This window comes from Loxodonta africana, chromosome 17 (assembly GCF_030014295.1).
Source record: "Loxodonta africana isolate mLoxAfr1 chromosome 17, mLoxAfr1.hap2, whole genome shotgun sequence".
In the NCBI taxonomy this organism is placed as follows: Eukaryota; Metazoa; Chordata; class Mammalia; order Proboscidea; family Elephantidae; genus Loxodonta; species Loxodonta africana.
In genome coordinates this window covers 59,862,785-59,885,799 of record NC_087358.1, presented here as the reverse complement: position 1 = coordinate 59,885,799, position 23,015 = coordinate 59,862,785, and the positions used below count along the sequence as shown (strand labels likewise).

Sequence of the window (23,015 nt, the reverse complement as noted above, 5' to 3'; positions counted from 1 at the left end):
CAACCATGGCAACAACAGAGAGGGGGCCGAGGGAACAAATATCCCAGCCCGACCCTCTGATCTCCAGCCAGTGCTGCCCATCCACAGAATGTACTGGAAGCCGGCAGCCTAGAGAGTGGTTGATGCTGTTGGTACAGATCAGCCTCCCAGGACACAGAGCAGGGAGTGCAGGAGGGGAAACTGAAGACGTCCAGCCTGTCTGTGTCTATTAATCCGAAAGGGTTATTTCAAGTGAAAACACCAGAGCAATCTTAGTGGTTTTCTGTGGTTCTGTTACTTTGAAGATCTTTGTCTATCATACAACTAAAGAAAAGTTTTTAGAAAAGAAGGAATTCTCCCTGAAATTACTCTAATTGGACTATGTAAAGTTTTAGATAGCCATAATTTTAAAATATTTGCCATATAAAGCCAAAAAAAATGGAAATAAAGTAAAACATGTAGTCTCCTAGGGAGATCTGTGATTTCATATATCCCTGAAAAACCAGAATTGCCATGGAGCCACTGAGAGCTGGGGGCGCAGTGACTTGGGGAGGGGAGTCATGTACCTAATTTAAATGTTTATTCAGAGAGGATCTGTTAGTAATTTGAGGGGTTCTCATTTCTGTGTCCTTGGTATGAGTCAATGACTCCTTTCTTTACTGACTCATTGTGGTCAACGATTGTATTTAGATACAGCTGAAATTGTGAGTAGTCATGGAAGCATATGTGGCACTGTTCTTAATTTAGGGCCTCAACAAGCTTTTAAGAAATATATTGAATTTTTTTCATACCGTCGCACTGTAATACCCATAGTGTTTTTAAAGTCTTTGAATTTGCATGTCTGCAAATTGGCAGACATGAGTCCGAAATCAAACTGAATCTCATGAGAGTTTCACGTTTTAATTAGCAGTTGCTGCTAGACAGATACCACTTTAGTGCCTTTGACTGCCAAGAAAAGAAAACAGAAGTAGTAGTTCAGTAGCTGGAAAGGAGAGAGAGAATTGAAACCTTACTCAAGGCAAAAGGCATTTTAATAACATTTTCCTAAAGTTCTTTGCCAGACTCCCTCTTGCACGACCTTGTTTTAGGAAGCTGACATTTCTTGTGGCCTGCGTGCAAAATGATTTTCAGGTCACTACACAACAGATAAGGAGCCCTGGTGGTGGAACAGTTAAGCACTTAACTGCGAACTGAAAGGTCGGCAGTTTGAACCCAGCCAGTGGCTCTGAGGAAGAAGACCTGCCAATCTGCTCCTGTAAAGATTACAGCCAAGAAAACCCTATGGGGCAGTTCTGCTCTGTCACATGGGGTTCCTATGAGTTGAAATCAACTCGAAGGCACCAAAAAACAATACACAATAGGTACAAGTAAAACCAGTGTGGATTTTTCCCTCCAAAATCATGCAAACTCTTACTGGAGTCACAGACTCTAAATGACAAGTTGGGGATCAGAAGGCATCAGCCTCTGAAGGCAACTTTCCTGGGCTAGGTTGGACCCCCTTGAGAGGAACATGTTCCAAGGGCAGATCTCTCCTGTATTACCCCAACTACCAGCAGAAATCTGAAGTTCCATTTGCTGAAATAAAATCCATAGACACCTTTCCACCAGAGTAGCCTTGTGCAGTGCCGAGCCTCCCACTGACCTGCCCGCCTGGTGGCTGCACTCCTGGGCCCATGTGCATCCCCAGGACAGCAGCCAGCAATGCTCTCCTAGTTCAGAGGCTTTCTTGTTGTCCCCTCTCTCAGCTAGGCAGCCTGCAACAGAAGCCCAAGCACCTGCGCCTGGTGGTGGATGTGTCTGGCAGCATGTACCGCTTTAACGGAGTGGACGGCCGGCTCGAGCGCTCGATGGAGGCCGTGTGTATGGTCATGGAAGCCTTCGAGAACTATGAGGAGAAGTTCAAGGTAATGGCATGAGCTAAGGATGGTGATGATGGGGCCATTGCCCACAACTGCCCAAGAGTCAGCCCAGAGTTAGGGGATGATGGATGGGTGAATGCAGCCTCCCCCAAGAGTAGACAAGAATCTCCATCCTTTCATCAGCTCATTTATCAGTGTAGAGAGAGTGAACCTTTTGTTTTGTCTACTGTGAGAATCAGAAAAGGATAGTACCATGATTTCAAGCATCAGTTATTACAGAAGGAAGCACTGCACCTCACAAGTTTTTTAAGCATTCAGAGTCCCAGCCATAATGTTGGAGGGGAAAGCCGCCACTTAGAAGCACCACGAGCCTGTTCCCAGGTTGCTCAATGTCTTCACCCTCATTCCCCCACCCACCGCCTCTCACCCACTCACCAGCCAGGCGGCCTACACTGCTCACGAGGGCTTGAGTACACCCTCAGAGCACACTGTTCTCAGCATTGCATTGCCTTTCCACATGGGTGAGGATTACATAATCATAGCTGTCTCCCCAGCTGACAGTGACTGTGATTACCCTGGGACAAAGGCAGCCTCTCATTTAAACGGTTTCCGTTTTGCTGTTGCTCAGCTTACTGTACACCCTCCATTTCAGAGGTCTGACCATGGAGAAGGGATCCCCCTGTACTGCTGTGTCACTGCCCAAAACAAAAAAAACCAAACCTGTTGTTGAGTTGGTTCCAACTCCTGGTGACCCCATGTGTTACAGAGTAGAACTGCTCCATAGGGTTTTCTTGGCTATAATCCTTACAGAAGCAGATCAACAGGACTTTCTTCACTGGTGCCACTGGGTGGGTTTGAACCACCAACCTCTAGGTTATTAGTCAAGCACGAACCATTTGACCATCCAGGGACCTTACTGCCCGATATGGGCCCATAAATCCGCTCTTTATCAGCCATACAAAGCACCTGCCCTTCTGGCGTCGAGCAAATAACCTTGAAAACAATCACAGGCTGTGTAATGATTATAAAAACTCTAGTTGAAAGACATAATACTCATGGAGACATGTTTAAAGGATACACAGGCCATCCATAGATATTCTAGACTTTATTCTGGATCAAACACATCCATCAGAAATAGGCGATCTTACATCATTTTAGCTTGCCATCCTACCTGCGCCCCAGGAGTACTTTCCTGAGTTAATCTCTGTTACCATGGATACAGCAAGAAACACATTGATGAAACCCAGCACTTTAGGCCTGTTATTATGGACCCTGTCCTCTGAATCTCCCAGGGTCCCTTGTTTGAAGCTCTATGAGAGAAATTTCTTTTAAAATTGTCATTAATTTTTAATCAATTCGGCTCCAATTCGTGGTAACACCACATATAATAGTTGCTTGGTCCTGCACCATCTTCATGATCATTGGTATGTTTGAGTCCATTGTTGTGGCCATTGTGTCATTGTGTCAACTCAGGGTCTGCCTCACCTTTGCTGACCCTCCACTTTACCACACATGATGTCCTTCCTTCTCCGGTTCCTCCTGATGATGTGTCCTAAGTAAGTGAGTCAAAGTCTCAGCCAATATTCTGTGATCCATAGGGTTTGCATTGACTAATTTTTGGAAGCAGATTACCAGGCCTTTCTTCCTAGTCTGTCTTAGTCTGGAAACTTCACTGAAACCTCTCTACCATGGGTGACCCTGCTAGTATTTGAAATACCAGTGGCATAGCTTCGAGCATCACAGCAACACATAAACCACCACAGTATGACAAACTGACAGCTAGGTAGTAGCTTTTAGAATTCAGTGGTAGGAAAAGGGCATTTTAAGTCAATGACAGCTGTGGGTTGCCAGAGCAGATGCAGGTTATAAATACGAATAAGATGTAGACGTCCAGCGTGGGGAGTAGCTTTGTTTCCCTGAAGAAATGGAATGTATTTCCCCTGCAATTAATGAAAATCATGCAGCTAGTCAAGATTCCCTCTTGGCTTTGGTTGCCATGAAGTTCAAAACCTAAATCAAAGACCAGCCCTGACAACTTCGTCTTGTGGCTTACAGACAGGTGTTCAGCTTTTCCTTTCCTTGATCCTCCCTCCCTTCAGATGTAAGTTTTTCTTGATTATGATTCTCTACTTTTATGGATTTATAGAAAACACTTGCAGTAAAACCTGTGGAAGCTGGAACCTGTGTAAGGTGGGAACCTATGCAAGAAGGAAAACTCAAATATTTTCTACTAAAAAGAGTGATAAAAGAATAGTAAGACTGCACCCTGTCAAAGGTGGAAAACTTGTGAGACCCAGAAAAATAGGGCAGTCCCGTCGAGGTCTGGCCTTCACAAGTTTCACTGTATTCTAAAATATTTTATATACTTTCTTACAAACCCATTGCCATCGAGTTGATTCCAACTCATAGTGACCTTACAGGACAGACTAGTAATGCCCCATAGGGTTTCCGAGGAGTAGCTGGTGGATTCAAACTGCTGACCTTTTGGTTAGGAGCCAAGCTCTTAACCAGTGTGCCACTGGGGCTCCTTTTCTGGTACAGGGTGGAGTATAATTAATTCTTAAGCCACTTGGCCCTCTGATGACTGATGGATGGTTAGACAATATATCAGCATAAATACCCACATTCCACCTAACGTTTTAAAACCTTTCGGTTCTGATAATATCTGGATCAGTCCATTCACCTCTCTTGTGGGACTTGAAGGCCAGTGTTCACTGTTCCCTTTGAGTTACATGAAGATTTTAATCCATGGTAGACTATAGAAAACATAGATAGATGGATAGATAGCTGCCGTCAAGTTGACTGTGACTGACGGTGATGTTATGAACAACAGAATGAAATGTTGTCCTGTCCTGTGTCATCCCCACGATTGCCAGAATGTCTGAGTCTATCACTGTGGCCATTGTGCCAATCTGTATCACGAAGGATCTCCCTCACGCTTACTGACCTTCTACTTACATAGCAGAGTACTCTGTACAAAGCAAGCAAGTCCGACAGTGTTCATTATGACCCATAAGGTTTTCATTGGCTAATTTTCAGAAGATCACCAGGCCTTTCTTCCTAGCCTGTCTCAGCCTAGAAGTTCTACTGAAACCTGTTCACCGTGGGTGACCCCCACTGGTATTTGAAATATCAGTGGCCTTGCCTCCAGCATGACAGCAACACACAGGCCACCGCAGCACAACAAACTGATAGATGGGAGGTGGTAGCAAACATAGCACTATTAGAATCAGTAAGAGTCATAGTTATCCAGAATAAAATTTCCAGTTAAGGAGAGGGTTTCTATTTCTTTAAGAGCAGAACTGCTCTGATATTGAAGCTACTTCTTCCAAGTTTTTAAAAGGAAGATTTATTAGGAGTTAACAAAAAAATTGGTTGACACAGCTCCCCCAAGACTTAATAAAGCATTAGATGGAAGACAGAGGGTAGCAGAGTTAATGGGGAGTTCAGAGACTATGTTGTGTCTCACGCAGTGGGGTGTATAAAGAAATTCGTATTTATCTGAGTCTCACTGTTAAAAGTCTGTAATCTGAAAGAACTGCTAACGAAACTGGACCCATAGCACAAAAAAGGAAAAAAAAGGAAGAGTAACAGGGAAATTAGTGTTTCACAAAATGTGACCATTCACATTAATAAGATTTTAGTTTAATTGATAGTTACAAACCACGTTGTTGCCATATGACCAACTGGGTTTCAGTTCAATTCTACAAAATTATAAACATGAACTGAGAACCCGCTAAGAGCAAAGTACTCTGCTAGGTAGAGTTCTGAGCTATCCTTGAGCTTACAGCGTAGTGAGGGAGACATACGTAATATAACCATACAAAATGTAATGCATAAAAACAACTAAATTCTGATAGGAGAGTCAGTGAGAGACATGCAGTAGTAGAGGTAGAAAGCACTCTATCTAAAGGACCCTCCCCTTATCATCCTACAGCAGTATTTTGCTGATATTTTCTCTGAATGCCACAAGGAATTCCTTCAGTCTTAATCCGTAAAACCAAAACCAAACCGTCAAGTCAATTCCAACTGACAGCAACCCTGTAGGACAGAGGAGAACTACCCAATAGGGTTTCCAAAGAGTGGCTTGGCTGGTGGATTCAAACTGCCAACCTTTTGGTTAGCAGTAAACGCTTAGCCGCTGTACCACCAGGACTCCTTTATCAGTAAAACCACAGATGTGTTGAGAAGATAACCATAGTAAATACGGCTGACAAATCCAGGTGAGATTATAGCCCTACACTAAAATAAAATAAACCTTGCTTAAAGGCTTGAAGTAGCTTTATCATGTTTTATGCCATTATATTTTCACAGGCAGTACTTGAAAGGTTTGGTGCATTGTCCTCAATACAATTTCTTATACTTATATCTCCTTATATTCACTACACTTCCTTTAGAACTTTTTTTTTTTTTAAGGCCACAGAAAGTCCCATGAAACCAGTGCATTAAAATCTTTCCAATAAAAAGAAAAGATAGTAAGACTTAACAAAGCAAGCTCTTTGAGCTTCTGTTAGGAAAAGTGGCCCCTGGGTGAATATCTGGGGAGGAGGGGTGGGCCCTTTAAGTGAGGCTCTGCTGTGAAGCTGCGGCACCAACTGCAGCCACGTAGGTCCTGTTCCTGTGACTCCTTACCACCTCCAAGTGAACTGGGGTCAGTCACTTCAGAGGTCATTTACTCCAGCTTCCTCCTTCCACAGACAAGAAGCCGAGACCCAGGAACATTAAGCTTTTCCCCAAGTCGGAAAGCTACGGGAAGGCAGTGGCATCCAGGATTCTTTTTCTGCTTGCTTATTTTCCCTTTTTTGTTTTTAAATTTTCCTTTTTATTCCTCAACTTTTTTATTTTGAAAATGTTTTAACCTAGAAAAAAAAAGTTTAAAGGACAGTAAAATGAACACCTATCTGCCTTCACCAGTTGTTAACACTTTGCTTCATTTGCTTTATCATTTTCTTTAAAAATATGCTTTTTGCCTCCTGTGAATCATTTGAAAGTAAATTTTAAACATCATAACACTTCACCTCTAAATACTGTAGCATGCTTCTCTGTAACTAAGGACAGTCTCTTACCTCACTACCATTATCACACATACGAAAATTATCAATAATCCCATAATACCTTCCAGTGTCCAATCCAAATCCAATTTTCCCGGCTTTCCCAAAAATATCTTTTGTAGTTGGTCCCCCCTCCCCCTGCCCAAATCCAGGAGTTAGTCAGCGTCCACACACTTTATATTTGGTCGTTATGTCTCTTTAACCAGTAGCCAATTGCTTTCCAGTCAGTTCTGGCTCATGACGACCCCGTGTGTGTCAGAGTAGAACTGGCTCCATGTGATTTCAGTGGCTGATTTTTCCGAAGTAGCTCAGCAGGACTTTCTTCTGAGGTGCCTTTGGGTGGACTCAAACCTCCAGCCTTTGAGTTAGCAGCCGAATATGTGACCGATTTGTGCTACCCAGAGACTCCTTATGTCTCTTTAGCCTCTTTTAATTTGGGTGAGCCTCTTACCTTACCACTACCTTTTTTGCTCTTCATGATATTCACACCCTTGAGAGCCTAGATCAGTTTGTCATGTACAGTGTCCCTTATTCTGGATTTGTCTGTTTTCTCATGGTGCCATTTAACTCATCCAGTTATCCCCTGTATTTCCAGAACTTCTAAAAGACTTTCTCCTCACACCAGAGACATGAGACACTTTGTATCTTCACCCTACCACCCCTGCCAACATGTCTGAGCTGCTGAGTGATAACAGGCCACCCAATCTCTACCCAGATTCCTCAGGCCCACTCTAGAGGGAGGTGTCTTAGTTACACAGGGCTGTCATAACAGAAATACCACAAGTGGAGGGCTTTAACAAAGAAATTTATTCTCTCACAGCCTAGTAGGCCAGAAGTCTAAATTCAGGACATCAGCTCCAGGGGACCGCTGTCTCTCTCTGTCAGCTCTGGAGGAAGGTCCTTGTCATCAATCTTACCCTGGACTAGGAGCTTCTCAGTGCAAGGACCCTGGGTCCAAAGGACACACTCTGCTCCTGGCACTACTTTCTTGGTGTTATGAGGTCCCCAGTCTCTCTGCTCGCTTCTCTCTCCTGTATCTCAAGAGAGATTTGCTTAAGACCCAACCTGATCTTGTCCGGCCTCATTAACGTAACTGCCGCTAATCCCACCTCATCAACATCATATAGACAGGATTTACAACACATAGAATAATCACATCAGATGATAAAATGGTGGACAATACACAATACTGAGAATCATGGCTTAGCCAAGTTGACACATATTTTGGGGGGACACAATTCAATCCATAACAGAAGAGAAGGAGGTGGGATGGAGCCTATTTATAGTCTGTGTGAGCTTTTTCTGTTTATAATTAAATGTTTCAGGGGATAAGTAATAGGTGCACACAGTACAAAATTTAAAAGATGCAAAACGAATGAGTGAAAAGTAAGCATCTACCCACCCTCTCTCCAGCTCCCTGTTCTCTTGTCTGGTGCAACCAGATTTTTTTGGTATCTTCTCGGAGAGATTTGATGCATAAACGTGCATGTATGTATGGATATACATATATTTTTAAGCCAAGTGATAGCAAACCATGCACTTTGTTCTGTATCTTCAAGCTGTGATCATATTCAACTCATTTAATATCTGCTTTCATTTTCTCGTTTGTGAAAGAGGCTTAAGGACGAATGAAAGTATGCAATTTACTCAGCAAATATAAAAAGGATGCTTGAGTATAACCCACAATTTTAGAAGCTCCTAATGAAAAAGTTACATTGCATTAGCCCAGGATGACATCACTTGCTGTGTCTTTAGGAGATCAGCAAGCAGTGCTCAGAGACACCCCATCACCTAGTCCCAGACAGTTCTTAGCGTCATCTTCCTGCAGCTATCCTTCGGTTGTAAAGGTGTCTAGTCTGTATTTACTTTGAAACCTTCAGCAGCCACTGGCCTGCTCTGGCGATCTGAGCTCTTCCCTGAAGCCTCGCTTGTGGCATCTGCTTTGTGTTTGCTTTGGCTTGAGCTCGGCTCTGAGACATTTCTCTTTAGAGCAGGTTTGAGTCATTACTGCCCAGGTCCAGGAGGCTCATATGGAGTTTGTCTTCACCTTCTACTCCAGATTAGCATGACCCATGCCAAACCACAGGGACCCTTGGCAAGAATTATTGAGGAGGAAGGGTAATTTGGTGGCAGGACACATTTCAAAGCCTTCTGGAGTTTTCAAAGTTTCTCATAATTGCTGTGCCAACAGAATTCAATTATTGTCAGCAACAGCATTCACAGCAGGTCGCTTGAGACAAGAGCAACAGTATTTGCTTATAATCAGCATAAGTTTCTCTAATCTTATAATCACAGCATGATTTTTAGTGTTCGTATCGCACGTAAACACTGGAGGGAAAGGTGAAATAGTAATGATTTGTTGTTGTTGTTAGTTACCATCAAGTCAGCACCTGCTCATGGCGACTTCATGTGTAACTAAACAAAACATTGCCTGCTATCAAATCGTCTTCATGATCTTTGATATGTTTGAGCCCATGTTGCAGCTAATGTGTCAATCCATCTCGTGGAGGATTTCCTTCATTTTCACTGACCGTACTTTTTTTTCTACACTTCACCAAACATGATGTCCTATTCTAGGGATTTCTAAGGATTCATGTCTTTTCTTATGACGTGTCAAAGTAATGGTCATGTGAACCACTTTATTTAAGTCAGAAAGTATTGTTTCCTTTATCTTCATTCCAGTTTGTTCCTTATGATTTCTCTAAACCTTTAGGATTGTTTTCACTGTAATCTTAAAGTACACCTCCTTTTCAAAAGTTCTTAATGCTTTAATTTTTTTCTTCCAAGTACTCAGTAACACCAAAGTTAGTGACTATTTCTTCATTAAACACTCAGATAGTAATATCAGAAAACAGATAGATTTATTCAATTATTGAGAAGTTGGACCTTAAAAAAAATAATAACCCAAATTTATTGTTCCTGTGAAGATGTAAGGTCGGTCCCCAGGTGGTGCAAGCTGTTTGCAATTGGCTGCTAACCAAAAGATTGATGATTTGAACCTACCTAGCAGTGCCCCAGAAGAAAGGCCTGGTGATCTGCTTCCATAAGATTACAACCAAGAAAACCCTATGGAACAGTTCTACTCTGTAGCACATGGGTTGCCGTGAGTTGGAATCGACTCAACAGCAATGGTTTCTGAAGGCGTATAACCATAATATAAGGCTGTGGTTTTTTAACAGTGTAACAAGGAATTCTTGAAGGGGAGAGCAAAGGAAGGGCAGCACTTTTTACCCCTTCTCCATCCATCTCCAATTCAACAAAAACAATTCCTCTTATATCTGTATTGCACGTGTCATGTAGCGGTGGTGGCAGCGTCAAACGTCATCTAACTTCAGGAGGAGAAGAGAGAATCACCAGCAGCCCAAAGCTGATTCCCATGAGGTGGAGGTCAGACATACCTCCACTCTCCAACTTTTTTTACCAATTCTGACCCCAGCTATTCTCCCCACGGCACTCTGACTTCTCTGCCATGGTTGATAATTTCGTTGTAGCGGCCACACAGGACTCACAGACCATACTCACAGTTATGGAGTTTATTCGGGAAATAACAGGCTACAACTCAGGATCAGAATCGATTTGGAAGTAATGGGAAACAACTCAGGAGACAGGATACTGTTTGCCAATCAGAACGGCTTCCAGCGAAGACAGCTCTCAGCTCCTTCTTGGCCATACCTGCAGGGAGGCCTCTGCTCAGGCCTCTGCCTCTGGCCCCCACTTGGGCCCTGGCCTCTGTTGCTGGCCCCTGCACAGGCCCTGGCTTCTGCCACTGGCCCCTATTCAGGCAAGCATTACAGCTGTTTTGGCTCCACCATACAGTGCCCAGAGGTACCCCTCTCTACCAGCAAGCATCCAGCCTGAAGCTGCTCAGCAATCTTGCTCCATGGGTCATGGGACATTGAGCCCACTGTGCCATCTGCCACCGGTCTCCTGATTCTTTCCACTTATACTGTCTTATTCCATGTTGCGCTATCTTGTACTGTCTCTGCAGTCTTCAGCGTTATAGCTCCCTCTGTCTCCTGGGTGTAGGAGGTTCTCAATGCAGAGACCCCCAGATCTGAAGGACATACACTGCTCCCAGCTCTTCTTCTTGATGGTAGTGAGCTCCCCCTCAACCCTGTGGGATTAGCCCTTATAAGCCTATCAGGATGGCAAAACTGACCAATCCCCTTGGTAGGCCACAGTCACCTTATTTGCATAGTAAACTGTCCAATCTCTGTAAGGGTTTTACATACCTTATTAGCATATTAAACTTTCAAATTCCTGTAAGGATTTTATGAACCTTATTTGCATAGTAAACTGCCCAATCCATTTGCAAGATTATGGCCTAACAAATCATCTTGGCAGAACTATAGACCCAGGGCCAGAAAGGCCATATATTAAGAGCAACCCGTGGCACTGCACCATGGCATTTTACAAGCTAGCTTGTCATGTGTAGAAAGGATTCCACTGCTAAATTTAAAGGAAAGAATGAGTTACAAAACTGCGATCCTAGACCCAGTATTTAATCCATTTCTTATAGACTCTGAGGCTATCTTTTTGGAAAAAGCTTCATCAATCCTCATTCAGATTTAGATCATTCATCACTCCCTTGATAGGAGAAAACAAGGCATAAGGTGTTTCTAAGAAGAAGAGAAGTAGGCTTTTTTGTTTCCTGGTTTTGTTTTGTTTTGGCATACCATTGAGATATAGAACCTCGGGGACAAGAATGATTTTCACCAACTCTCATTTACAAATGAGAAAACCAAGATGCAGAGAGGTTAAGTGCTTTGCCAAGGTCACACAGCTAGACTGTGACAAGCCAGGACCTCCGACTTCCGCTTCAGGACTCTTTCTTAGTTTATGTTTTATTCCTATTCTTGCAGCCATTTTATTTTTGCCCAATTAGTGTTTTTTTTTTTTCAAAACTATAAGTCAGGAACAAATGTACCATTATATAAAGTAGTCTATCTTCCTCTACCTTCAGTATCTCACCGTCTAAAGGCGGTATAAGAGACATACTTTTCTCAGACATCTTGGTCAGAAAGGCTGGATTAACTCCCAGAAGAATGTGGGAAGATGTGACTTACAAACCAGCACCTGCTGGGAAAATGCTGTCAAGACCTTAGTTCAATGTTTCTAATTGACTTTTTCCCAATGGCCTAGGAATGTATTCCAGGTTTAGAAATGGATACCAGTCATCATATCAGGCTCAGGCCTTCCCATAAATTCTGCTACATGGAGGTAGGGCCAATGAAGGAGGTATAGACTTTTCTGAGTCCATTCAAAGTTAAACAGAAATTCAGAGTTGATTCAAACATTAATGTAGAAATGTCCAAGCCAACCATTCAGAAAGCTTAAGCAGAAATGGGAGGGGAAGCAGATGGGGACATGGTTATTTCCCTATATAAAAACAATGGATTTAGAGTCAGAGCACCTGGGTTTGACCATCACTGATCTGTGACCTTAGGAAGTCTCAATCTCTTTAAGCATCTTATTATGGGGATAAAAACACCTACCGCATAAGGTTGTGGAGAGAATCAAAATGAGATGAGATATATGGAAGCACTTTGTAAATTACACAGAACCATAGAAATGTTAAACATTATAGTCATTAAATGTATTATCCTATCAGTGACCCTGTGACATAGTAAAACATTCTATTCCTATTTGTCAGAGAGGGTAAGTGACTTAGAAGCATATTAGAGGTGATCTAAGCAGCCTACTTACATGGTAGAAGTTAAGTTTGGAAAGGTTAAGAATTTAGCTTGTTAATGTCAAAGCCAAGTCTTGACCTTCAAACTTTTTTGCACTGACTTCTATGATATGAGGAAAAGTTAGCTAGCTAATACTATATAGAGTATTAACTAACTGACCCTAGGGTTCTATTGGTGCTTCTCTGGACCTTTTAATCATTTATTTTCTAATCCTTTTCTCTTCACAGTCAGTAGTGTCATCTTAGAACGGAATGTTTGGATTTCTAGAAGGAGGTTAGAATTTCACACATCATCAGTCCTCAGGATAGCCTTAGACCATTGTCCCATACACCTACTTATAATGTGGGTACGTAATGAAGCATGGGCGCTTCTAAAGGTAGCAGATGATTATCCTTCCTGGTAGACATTTAAAAATAAATCTTATTCATAAAAATGCTAATAGCTCTTCTTTGCTCTAAGCAGAGCTTCCTCCAAGTATTATAAATCACCCTTCCTACTTCATAATAGGTCTTTGTGTCCTGGATTAAAATTCAGGATTTGTTTTCGTTTGTCATACCTTTCTCTCAATGAATGAGATTTCCGAAAGAAGATATACCAAAGGGCATTTAGCCAAGTTGCTAAAGCAAAGAAGTGTTTTAAAATTATTCTCTATTTGAGAGAAGGCCTTTGTTAAAATATATATATAATATATAGTACATATGTTATTTTATATGCTATGTATTATATTGCTATAGGGAGTTCATAGATGCTTTGAAAATTGGAGAAATCATAAAAAATTTGAACTACTCAGAAGAAGTTACAATTTGAATATTAGGTAGTCTGATAATGACTGAGGTTTTTGTGTATCGAATCTGGTACACTGGGTGAATGGCAGAATTAGGAATTAGTGAATGGAAATGAATGAGTTTATATACTTTTTCCTTTTACTCAGATATGTTTGAGAATGAGCAAATTACTGTTTGTAAAATGCGTTGGGATCCTTGGGTAGCAGACACTAGATAATTATAACATGGAAGAATTGTTTTTATGGAACTTTAAAATGATTTACAGTAAAACCAGGGAATGCTCCAGTTTGGATGTACTTTGGATTCCTCTCAAGCATTTTATTTACTTTGGGCATAGAATAATCCCCAAGCATCTCTGAAAGATGAGAAACCAGAGCTTGCAAACCATTTTGTAAGCCCATCCTTAAGGTGTGTCTTCTCAAGCCTTTGCAATACAAACTAGACACAGAGAAAAGCAGAGGAAAGATGGAAAGAAGATAGGAAGGAAGAAAGGGAGGCCTGCAACCCACCTGTCTTTATTCCGTTTGCCTGAAGAAGTATGCTTTTTTTTCCAGGGCAAATAACTAAACAATAGCTAGATGGATTCATTGATTAATCGATCTTTCTGTTGATAGGTGAATAGTTGCTAAAATATTTCTTTAGGTTTAAACCAGCCAGTATCATCTTTTTTTTTTTTTAATTTTTACTGTGCTTTAAGTGAAAGTTTACAAATCAAGTCAGTTTCTCATACAAAAATTTATACACCCATTGCTATATACTCCTAATTGCGCTCCCCCAATGAGGCAGCACACTCCTTCCCTCCACTCTCCCTTTTCATATCCATTCGGTCAGCTTCTGATCCCCTCTGCCCTTCCATCTCCCCTCCAGACATGAGATGCCAGCATACTCTCATGTATCTACTTGATCCAAGAAGCTCGCTCTTCACCAGTATCATTTTCTATCCCATTGTCCAGTCCAATCCCTGTCTGAAGAGTTGGCTTTGGGAATGATTCCTGTCCTGGGCTAAAAGAAGGTCTGGGGACCATGATCTCTGGGGTCCTTCTAGTCTCAGTCAGACCATTAAGTTTGTTCTTTTTATGAGAATTTGAGGTCTACATCCCATTGCGCTCCTGATCCCTCAGGGGTTCTCTGTTGTGTTCTCTGTCAGAGCAGCCATCGGATGTAGCCAGGCACCATCTAGTTCTTTTGGTCTCAGGCTGATGTAGTCTCTGGTTCATGTGGCCCTTTCTGTCTTTTGGGCTCATAATTACCTTGTGTCTTTGGTGTTCTTCATTCTCTTTTGGTCCAGGTGGGTTGAGACCAATTGATACATCTTAGATGGCCACTTGCTAGCTTTTAAGACCCCAGATGCCACTCTCTAAAGTGGGATGCAGAATGTTATCTTAATAGATTTTATTATGCCAATTGACTTAGTTGTCCCCTGAAACCATGGTCCCCAAACCCCCACCCCTGCTACGCTGGTCTTCAAAGCATTCAGTTTATTCAGGAAACCTCTTTGCTTTTGGCTTAGTCCAGTTGTGCTGACCTCTCCTGTATTGTGTGTTGTCTTCCCCTTCACCTAAAACAGTTCTTATCTACTATCTAATTAGTGAAAGCCCCTCTTCCTCCCTCCCTCTCTCCCCACTCTCGTAACCATCAAAGAATATTTTCTTCTCTGTTTAAACTATGTCTCAAGTTCTTATAATAGTGGTCTTATACAATATTTGTCCTTTTGCAACTGACTAATTTCACTCAGCATAATGCCTTCCAGATTTCTTCATGTTATGAAATCTTTCATGGATTCATCATTGTTCTTCATCGATGCATAGTATTCCATTGTGTGAATATACGATAAATTATCCATTCATCCATTGGTGGGCACCTTGTTTGCTTCCATCTTTTTGCTATTGTAAACAATGCTGCAATGAACATGGGTGTACATATATCTGTTCGTGTAAAGGCTCTTATTTCTCTAGGATATATTCCAAGGAGTGGGATTGCTGGATCGTGTGGTAGTTCTGTTTCTAGCTTTTTAAGGAAGCACCAAATTGATTTCCAAAGTGCTTGTACCATTTTACATTCCCACCAGCAGTGTTTAAGTGTTCCAGTCTCTCCACAACCTCTCCAACATTTATTACTTTGTGTTTTTTTGGATTAATGCCAGCCTTGTTGGAGTGAGATGGAATCTCATTGTAGTTTTGATTTGCATTTCTCTAATGGCTAATGATCATGAGCATTTCCTCATGTATCTGTTTGCCACCTGAATGTCTTCTTTAGTGAAGTGCCTGTTCATATCTTTTGCCCATTTTTTAATTGGGTTGTTTGTCTTTTTGTAGTTGAGTTTTTGCAGTATCATGTAGATTTTAGATATCAGGCGCTGATCGGAAATGTCATAGTTAAAAACTTTTTCCCAGTCTGTAGGTAATCTTTTTACTTTTTTGGTGAAGTCTGGATGGGCATAGGTGTTTGAGGAGCTCCCAGTTATCTAGTTTCTCTTCTACATTGTTAGTAATGTTTTGTATGCTGTTTATGCCATGTATTAGGGCTCCTATGTTGTCCCTATTTTTATTTCCATGACCTTTATCGTTTTAGATTTTATATTTAGGGGTTTGATCCATTTTGAGTTCGTTTTTGTGTGTGGAGTGAGGTATGGGTCAAGTTTCATTTTTTTGCAGATGGATATCCAGTTATGCCAGCACCATTTGTTAAAAGGACTGTCTTTCCCCATTTAACTGTTTTGGGGCCTTTGTCAAATATCAGCTGTTCATATGTGGATGGATTTATGTCTGGATTCTCAATTCTTTTCCATTGGTCTGTGTAATCTGTTTTTGTACCAGTACCGGGCTGTTTTGACTACTGTGGCGGTATAATAGGTTCTAAAATCAGGTAGAGTGAGGCCATCCACTTTGTTCTTCTTTTTCAGTAATGCTTTACTTATCCGGGGCCTCTTTCCCTTCCATGTGAAGTTGGTGATTTGTTTCTCCATCTCATTAAAAAATGTCGGTGGAATTTGGATTGGAATAGCATTGTATCTATAGATGGCTTTTTGGTAGAATAGACATTTTTTGCAACGTTAAGTCTTCCTATCCATGAGCAAGGTATGTTTTCCCACTTATGTAGGTGTCTTTTGGTTTCTTGCAGTTTTCTTTGTATAAGTCTTTTACATCTCTGGTAAGATATATTCCTAAGTATTTTATCTTCTTGGGGGCTGCTGTAAATAGTTTTGAATTGATGATTTTCTCTTCGATGTTCTTTTTGTTGGTATACAGGAATCCAACTGATTTTTGTGTGTTTATCTTATATCCTGATACTCTGCTGAACTCTTCTACTAGTTTCAGTAGTTTTCTTGACCATTCCTTAAGGTTTTCTGTGTATAAGATCATGTCATCTGCAAATAGAGATACTTTTACTTCTTCCTTACCAATCTGGATGCCCTTTATTTGTTTATCTAGCCTAATTGCTCTGGCTAGGACCTCCAGCACAATGTTGAGTAAGAGTGGTGATAAAGGGCATCTTGTCAATTTCCTGATCTCAAGGGGAATGTTTTCAGGCTCTCTCCATTTAGAATGATCTTGGCTCTTGGCTTTGTATAAATGCCCTTTATTATGTTGAGGAGTTTTCCTTCTATTCCCATTTTGCTGAGAGTTTTTATCATGAATGGGTGTTGAACTTTGTCAAATGCCTTTTCTGCATCAGTTGATAAAATCATGTGATTCTTGTCTTGTTTTATTTATATGATGGATTACATAAATTGTTTTTCTAATGTTGAACCATGCCTGCATACCTGGTATGAATCACACTTGGTCATGGTGAATTATTTTTTTGATATGTTGTTGAATTCTATTGGCTAGAATTTTGCTGAGGATTTTTGCATCTAAGTTCATGAGGGATATAGGTCTGTAGCTTTCTTTTTTTTGTGGTGTCTTTACCTAGTTTTGGTATCAGGGATATGCTGGCTTCATAGAATGAGTTTGGGAGTAGTCTGTCCTTTTCTATGCTTTGAAATACCTTTAGTAGTAGTGGTGTTAACTCTTCTCTGAAAGTTTGGTAGAACTCTGGGCCAGGGCTTTTTTTTTCGTTTTGGTTTTGGTTTGGTTTTGTGGTGTCTTTACCTGGTTTTGGTATCAGGGATATGCTGGCTTCATAGAATGAGTTTGGGAGTATTCCATCCTATTCTACACTCTGAAATATTGTTAGTAGTAGTGGTATTTATTCTTCTCTGAAAGTTTGGTAGAACTCTACAGTGAAGCTGTCCGGCCCAGGGGTGTTTTTTTTGTTGGGAGTTTTTTGATTACCTTTTCAATCTCTTCTTTTGTTATGGGTCTATGTAGTTGTTCTACCTCTGTTTGTGTTAGTTTAGATAGGTAGTATGTCTGATATGATTCTTTTAATTTCGGTTGGGTCTGTTGTAATATTGCCCATCTCATTTCTTATTCGGGTTATTTGCTTCCTCTTCAGTTTTTCTTTTGTCAGTTTGGCCAATGGTTTATCAATTTTGTTAATTTTTTCAAAGAACCAGCTTTTGGTCTTCTTAATTCTTTCCATTGTTTTTCTGTTTTCTGTTTCATTTAATTCTGCTCTAATTTTTATTTGCTTTCTTCTGGTGAGTGAGGGTTTCTTTTGTTGCTCTTTTTCTATATTTGTTCAAGTAGTAGGGATAATTCTTTGCTTTTGGCCCTTTCTTCTTTTTGGATGTGTGCATTTATTGATACAAATTGACCTCTGAGCGCTGCTTTTGCTATGTCCCAAAGATTCTGATAGGAAGTGTTTTCATTCTTATTGGATTCTATGAATTTCTTTATTCCGTCCTTAATGTCTTCTATAACCCAGTCTTTTTTGAGCAGGGTATTGTATTGTTCAGTTTCTCAGTGTTTGATTTCTTTTCCCTGCTTTTTCTGTTATTGATTACTACTTTTATGGCCTTATGGTCAGAGAAGATGCTTTGTAATATTTTAATGTTTTGGATTCTGCTAAGGCTTGCTTTATGACCTAATAAGGTGTATTCTAGCGAATGTTCCATGTGCACTAGAAAAGAAAGTATACATGGCTGCTGTTGGGTGGAGTGTCCTGTATATATCTATAAGGTCAAGTTGGTTGATTGTGGCGTTTAGATCTTCCGTGTCTTTACTGAGCTGCTTTCTGGGGTCCTGTCCTTTACCAAAAGTGGTGTGTTGAAGTCTTCTACTATAATTGTGGAGCCGTCTATCTCATTTTTCAATGCTGATAGAGTTTGTTTTATGTATCTTGCAGCCCTCTCATTGTGTGCATAAATATTTAGTATGGTTATATCCTTAAAAAAAATATTGTCCCTTTAATCATTGTATAGTGTCCTTCCTTATCCTTTGTGGTGGATTTAACTTTAATGTCTATTTTGTCAGAAATTAATATTGCCACTCCTGCTCTTTTTTGATTGTTGTTTGCTCGATATATTTTTTTCCATCCTTTGAGTTTTAGTTTGTTTGTGTCTCTAAGGTTTGTTTCTTGTAGGCAGCATATAAACGGATTGTGCTTTTTTATCCATTCTGCCACTCTCTGTCTCTTTATTCATGCATTTAGTCCATTTACATTCAGCGTAATTATGGATAGGTATGAATTTAATGCTGTCATTTTAATGTCTTTTTTTTGTGTGTTGTTGACAGTTTTTTTTTTCTCACTTAATTTTTTGTGCTAAGTCATTTATCTTTATATATAGTCTTTTTCTCTTATTTGTTGTTGTTGATTTTGTTTCTCCTGAGTCTCTGTTTTTTTCTTGAGTTTTGTTTTGATGAGTAGGATAGTTAGTCTCCTTGGTGGTTAGCTTAATATTTACCCCTATTTTTCGATGTTTAAACCTAACTTTTATTTCTTTATATTGCCTTGTCTTCCTCTCCATTCGTAAGATCTATGACTACATTTCTTAGTCCCTCTGTCTTATTTTAATGTTGTCTTTTACGTAATAACATCGCTGTTGCCCTGTTTTGAATGTTTTTTTAATCTGGATTTATTTTTGTGATTTCCCTGTCTGGGTTGACCTCTGATTGCTCTGTCCAATGTTCTAGTCTTGGGTTCATACCTGATATTATTGGTTTTCTAACCAAAGAACTCCATTTAGTATTTCTTATAATTTTCGTTTTGTTCTTACGAATTCTCTAAGTTTCTTTTTATCTGGGAATGTCCTAATTTCACCTTCATATTTGAGAGGCAGTTTTGCTGGATATATGATTCTTGGCTGGCAATTTTTTTCCTTCAGTGTTTTATATAAGTCATCCCATTGCCTTCTTGCCTGCAAGAAGTCTGAGCTTATTCTTATTGACTCTCCTTTGTAGGTGACTTTTTGTTTATTCCGAGCTGCTCTTAAAATTCTCTTTTTATCTTTGGTTTTGGCAAGTTTGATTATAATATGTCTTGGTGACTTTCTGTTAAGATCTACTTTATGTGGAGTTAGATGAGCATCTTGGACAGATACCTTCTCATCTTTCATGATATCAGGGAAGTTTTCTGCCAGAAATCTTGAACAATTGTCTCTGTATTTTCTGTTATCCCTCCCTGTTCTTGTACTCCAGTCACTCACAGGTCATTTCTCTTGATAGAGTCCCACATGATTCTTAAGGTTTCTTCATTTTTTTAAATTCTTTTGTCTGATTTTTCTTCAAATATATTGGTGCCAAGTGCTTTATCTTCAAGCTCACCAATTCTGCCTTCCACTTGCCCAATTCTGCTCCTCTGACTTTCCATTGAGTTGTCTAATTCTGTAATTTTATTGTTAATTGTCTGAATTTCTGATTGCTGTCTCTCTATGGATTCTGTGGATTCTTGCACCTCATTAAATTCTTTGTTATGTTCTTAAATAGCCCTTTTAGTTTCTTTAACTGTTTTATCTGTGTGTTCCTTGCTTGTTCTGCATATTGCCTGATCTCCTTCTTGATGTCTTGAAGGGTTCTGTATATTAATCTTTTGTATTCTGCTTCTGGTAATTCCAGGAAGGCACTTTCATCTAGAATATCCCTTGATTCTTTGTTTTGAGAGCTTCTGAAGCGATCATGGTCTGTTTCTTTATGTAATTTGACATTGACTGTTGTCTCTGAGCCATCTATAGGTTATTGTATTAGTTTATTTTATGTTTGCTTACTGTGTCATAGCTTCTTTGTTTTGTTTTGATATGCCCAAATGGGTTGCTTGAGAGAGCTAGCTTGATTATTTTTGCCTTTGAAACTCTGACATCCTGTCTCCAGATAGCGCTGTTATCAGGTCTGTCAGTCTAGGAGTCCATTCCCTTTTCTTGTATGGATTCAGCTCAGGTGTCCAGGTAGCTGGTCATCAAGTCTGTGGTATAGGCTCTGTCCTACAGTCTTAGAGAGGCAGGGGTGATTGGTGTATGTACTGGTATCTGATTGCAGCAGGGAGTCATGCTCTGAACAAGGCAGGGGGCTCAGAATCATCCCCCAAGTGACTCTGAGGAAACCGCATCCCTTTCCCCTAGAGCATACAGGTGGGTGGGTTCTGCAGATGGACGGTGGGCACCCAGTGCTTTTGGTTGTAAGGACTGGGAGGTACCAGTTATCCTTGAACCCCTGTCGCAGGTGGCTGGGTGACTTGAGTGGAGCCACCAGTCCTTAGGCCCCTGATATGGGTAGGTGAGGTCCCTATTTAATAGGCAAAGGGATATCAATCATCAAACACCCACCTTTCCACTGCACAACTGAAACAGTTGCAGCCTGCCAGCAAGGGCCTAGTCTCCTGAAATAGGCCCACACAGGTCCATGCAGGGGGCAAAGGTACTCAAAGTCTACGGACCATTTATGCTTGGACAGGAGCCTCTTCTGTCCAGAGCTCCCCAGGTTAGTGGAGCTGGCAGATTATCTTTTCCCCCGGTTGCGAATTTATTCCTTCTCCAAGGCCGGGAGAATGGCTCCAGGCACTCAACAGGGCCTATCTCAGGCCCAGGGAAATCAACAGCCTCTGAAGCTGGCTTGGGGGTGGGGGGCACAGTAAAATATACGCAAGTACTTAGCTTTTGCCGAGAGCATCATTATTCTCTGGTTCTAGAGGTGTGAGTAGGCTGTGTGGCTGGCTGCTTCTCCCTGAGGAAACTACGGCTGAACACTACCACCAGCCTGCCACAGGCACTCCCGGGAATGATGCCTGAGGCATTCTGACGATTCAGGTCTGACAACACCTCTCTGCTTCTGAACGGTCTCTCCCTCTCCCTGCTCCTCAGTCCATTTTCTAACTATGCTTTTGATGTTCAGGGCTCCCAGCTTGTCATCAATATATTTGTTTCACTTTTTTGGGGGGTCTTTGTTGTAAGAGGGATCACCAGAAGCATCTGGCTATTCCACTATCTTGGCCCCGCCTCTAGTATCTTGTTTTGATGAAGAGCTTCCAACAACTTATTTGACTGCAATTTGTTTAATACCTAACAATGTTTTTCCTTGCAGTACCCAGTTGTGTCATCCCTGTGAGCAGACTACATGGTCAAAAATTTATATAATCTTACCTGATATCATCTGATTAGTAAGAATTTTAACCATCAGTTAAAAGGAAGGAAACAGTCAATTATGTTTATAGTCTTCTTCCCTCAGCCAACTACAAGGAACTAGTTCTGTTTCAAGGAACTGGTCTTATGCCCTCATGTGTAAGATCCTGTTTATAGAATTACTTCACTGGCCTCATAATGGAAGCAGTCTGGCTGGCATCTCTCTGGAGCTTTCTTCTTGTTACAGATAGTTCCTGCCATGACCATTGTCAAAAGAACTTGCCAGGGTCTCAAGCATGCTTACACAGAGGGATTGGCAGGCTGTCCCCCACACCTATGCCAGTCCCAGCTCTGACATCGGTGACCTCAGTCAGGTGTAGGCTGATGCCAGTAATTTCCTATAGTTACTCATTTCCAAGAGCTGTACAGCTTTGAGGTTTCAGTTTTTTTGTCGTTTTGCTATCTATGTTGATAGCAAACTATGCTAGAGAATTTTTTTTCATATATTGAATTTATTACATCTTTGGAAAGCATTTATTGCCAGCATTTTTTTAATATATTGTTGTTTTCCTACAATTCTTTTTTATCATCCTTAGTATATAAATGTTGTTGTTGTCGGCTCCTATCGACTTTCCCCCAACTCGTGGGGACCCCATGTACAATGGGATGAAACACTGCCCAATCCTACACCATCCCCATGATCCGCTGAGGATCAGACCCATTGTGATCCATAGGTTTTTCACTGACTGATTTTCAGAAGTAGATTGCCAAGCTTTTCTTCCTAGTCTGTCTTATTCTGGAATCTCCACTGCTAAAATCTGTTCAGCACCATAGCAACACTCAGGCCTCCATTGATAGATAGGTGGTAGCTGCAGATGAAGTACATTGTCTGGGAATCAAACCTCGGTCTCCTGCATAGAAGGTGAGAATTCTACCACTGAACCACAAATTTCTCCCTAGTATACAAAGAACACCTTTTAAACGAGACATAGAATAAACTTCCAAGCCCAAGGCCCCACTCTGACCCTCCTCTGTCCATCCCCATGAAGTCAAGAGTCTATGGGGTCAAGAGGGCATGCCCACTTAGACCCTGTTTCTAGATCATGTTCCTGGTACCTGGGATCCCTGACCATCTTGCTCAAATGACCCCAGCATATTTCCAGGGCCTGCCTGGGCCTGTCTCCTAGGTTCATCTTCCTAGGGCAGACTGGCCA

General features: G+C 41.0%; 1 protein-coding gene across 4 annotated transcripts in view; it reads left to right on the top strand.

The window, feature by feature from the left end:
• The window catches only part of VWA8 (von Willebrand factor A domain containing 8), a 473,608-nt gene that overhangs the window by 440,102 nt on the left and 10,491 nt on the right, over window positions 1–23,015 (top strand). For 2 of the 4 annotated variants that reach the window (XM_003412602.4, XM_064270072.1), the window contains one exon: window positions 1,725–1,883. In XM_003412602.4, coding sequence (XP_003412650.2) covers window positions 1,725–1,883 — 159 coding nt within the window. Of the gene's footprint in view, window positions 1–1,724; window positions 14,093–23,015 lie in introns of those variants that run through there. The other 2 variants (XR_010318190.1, XM_064270073.1) reach the window with 2 other exon arrangements.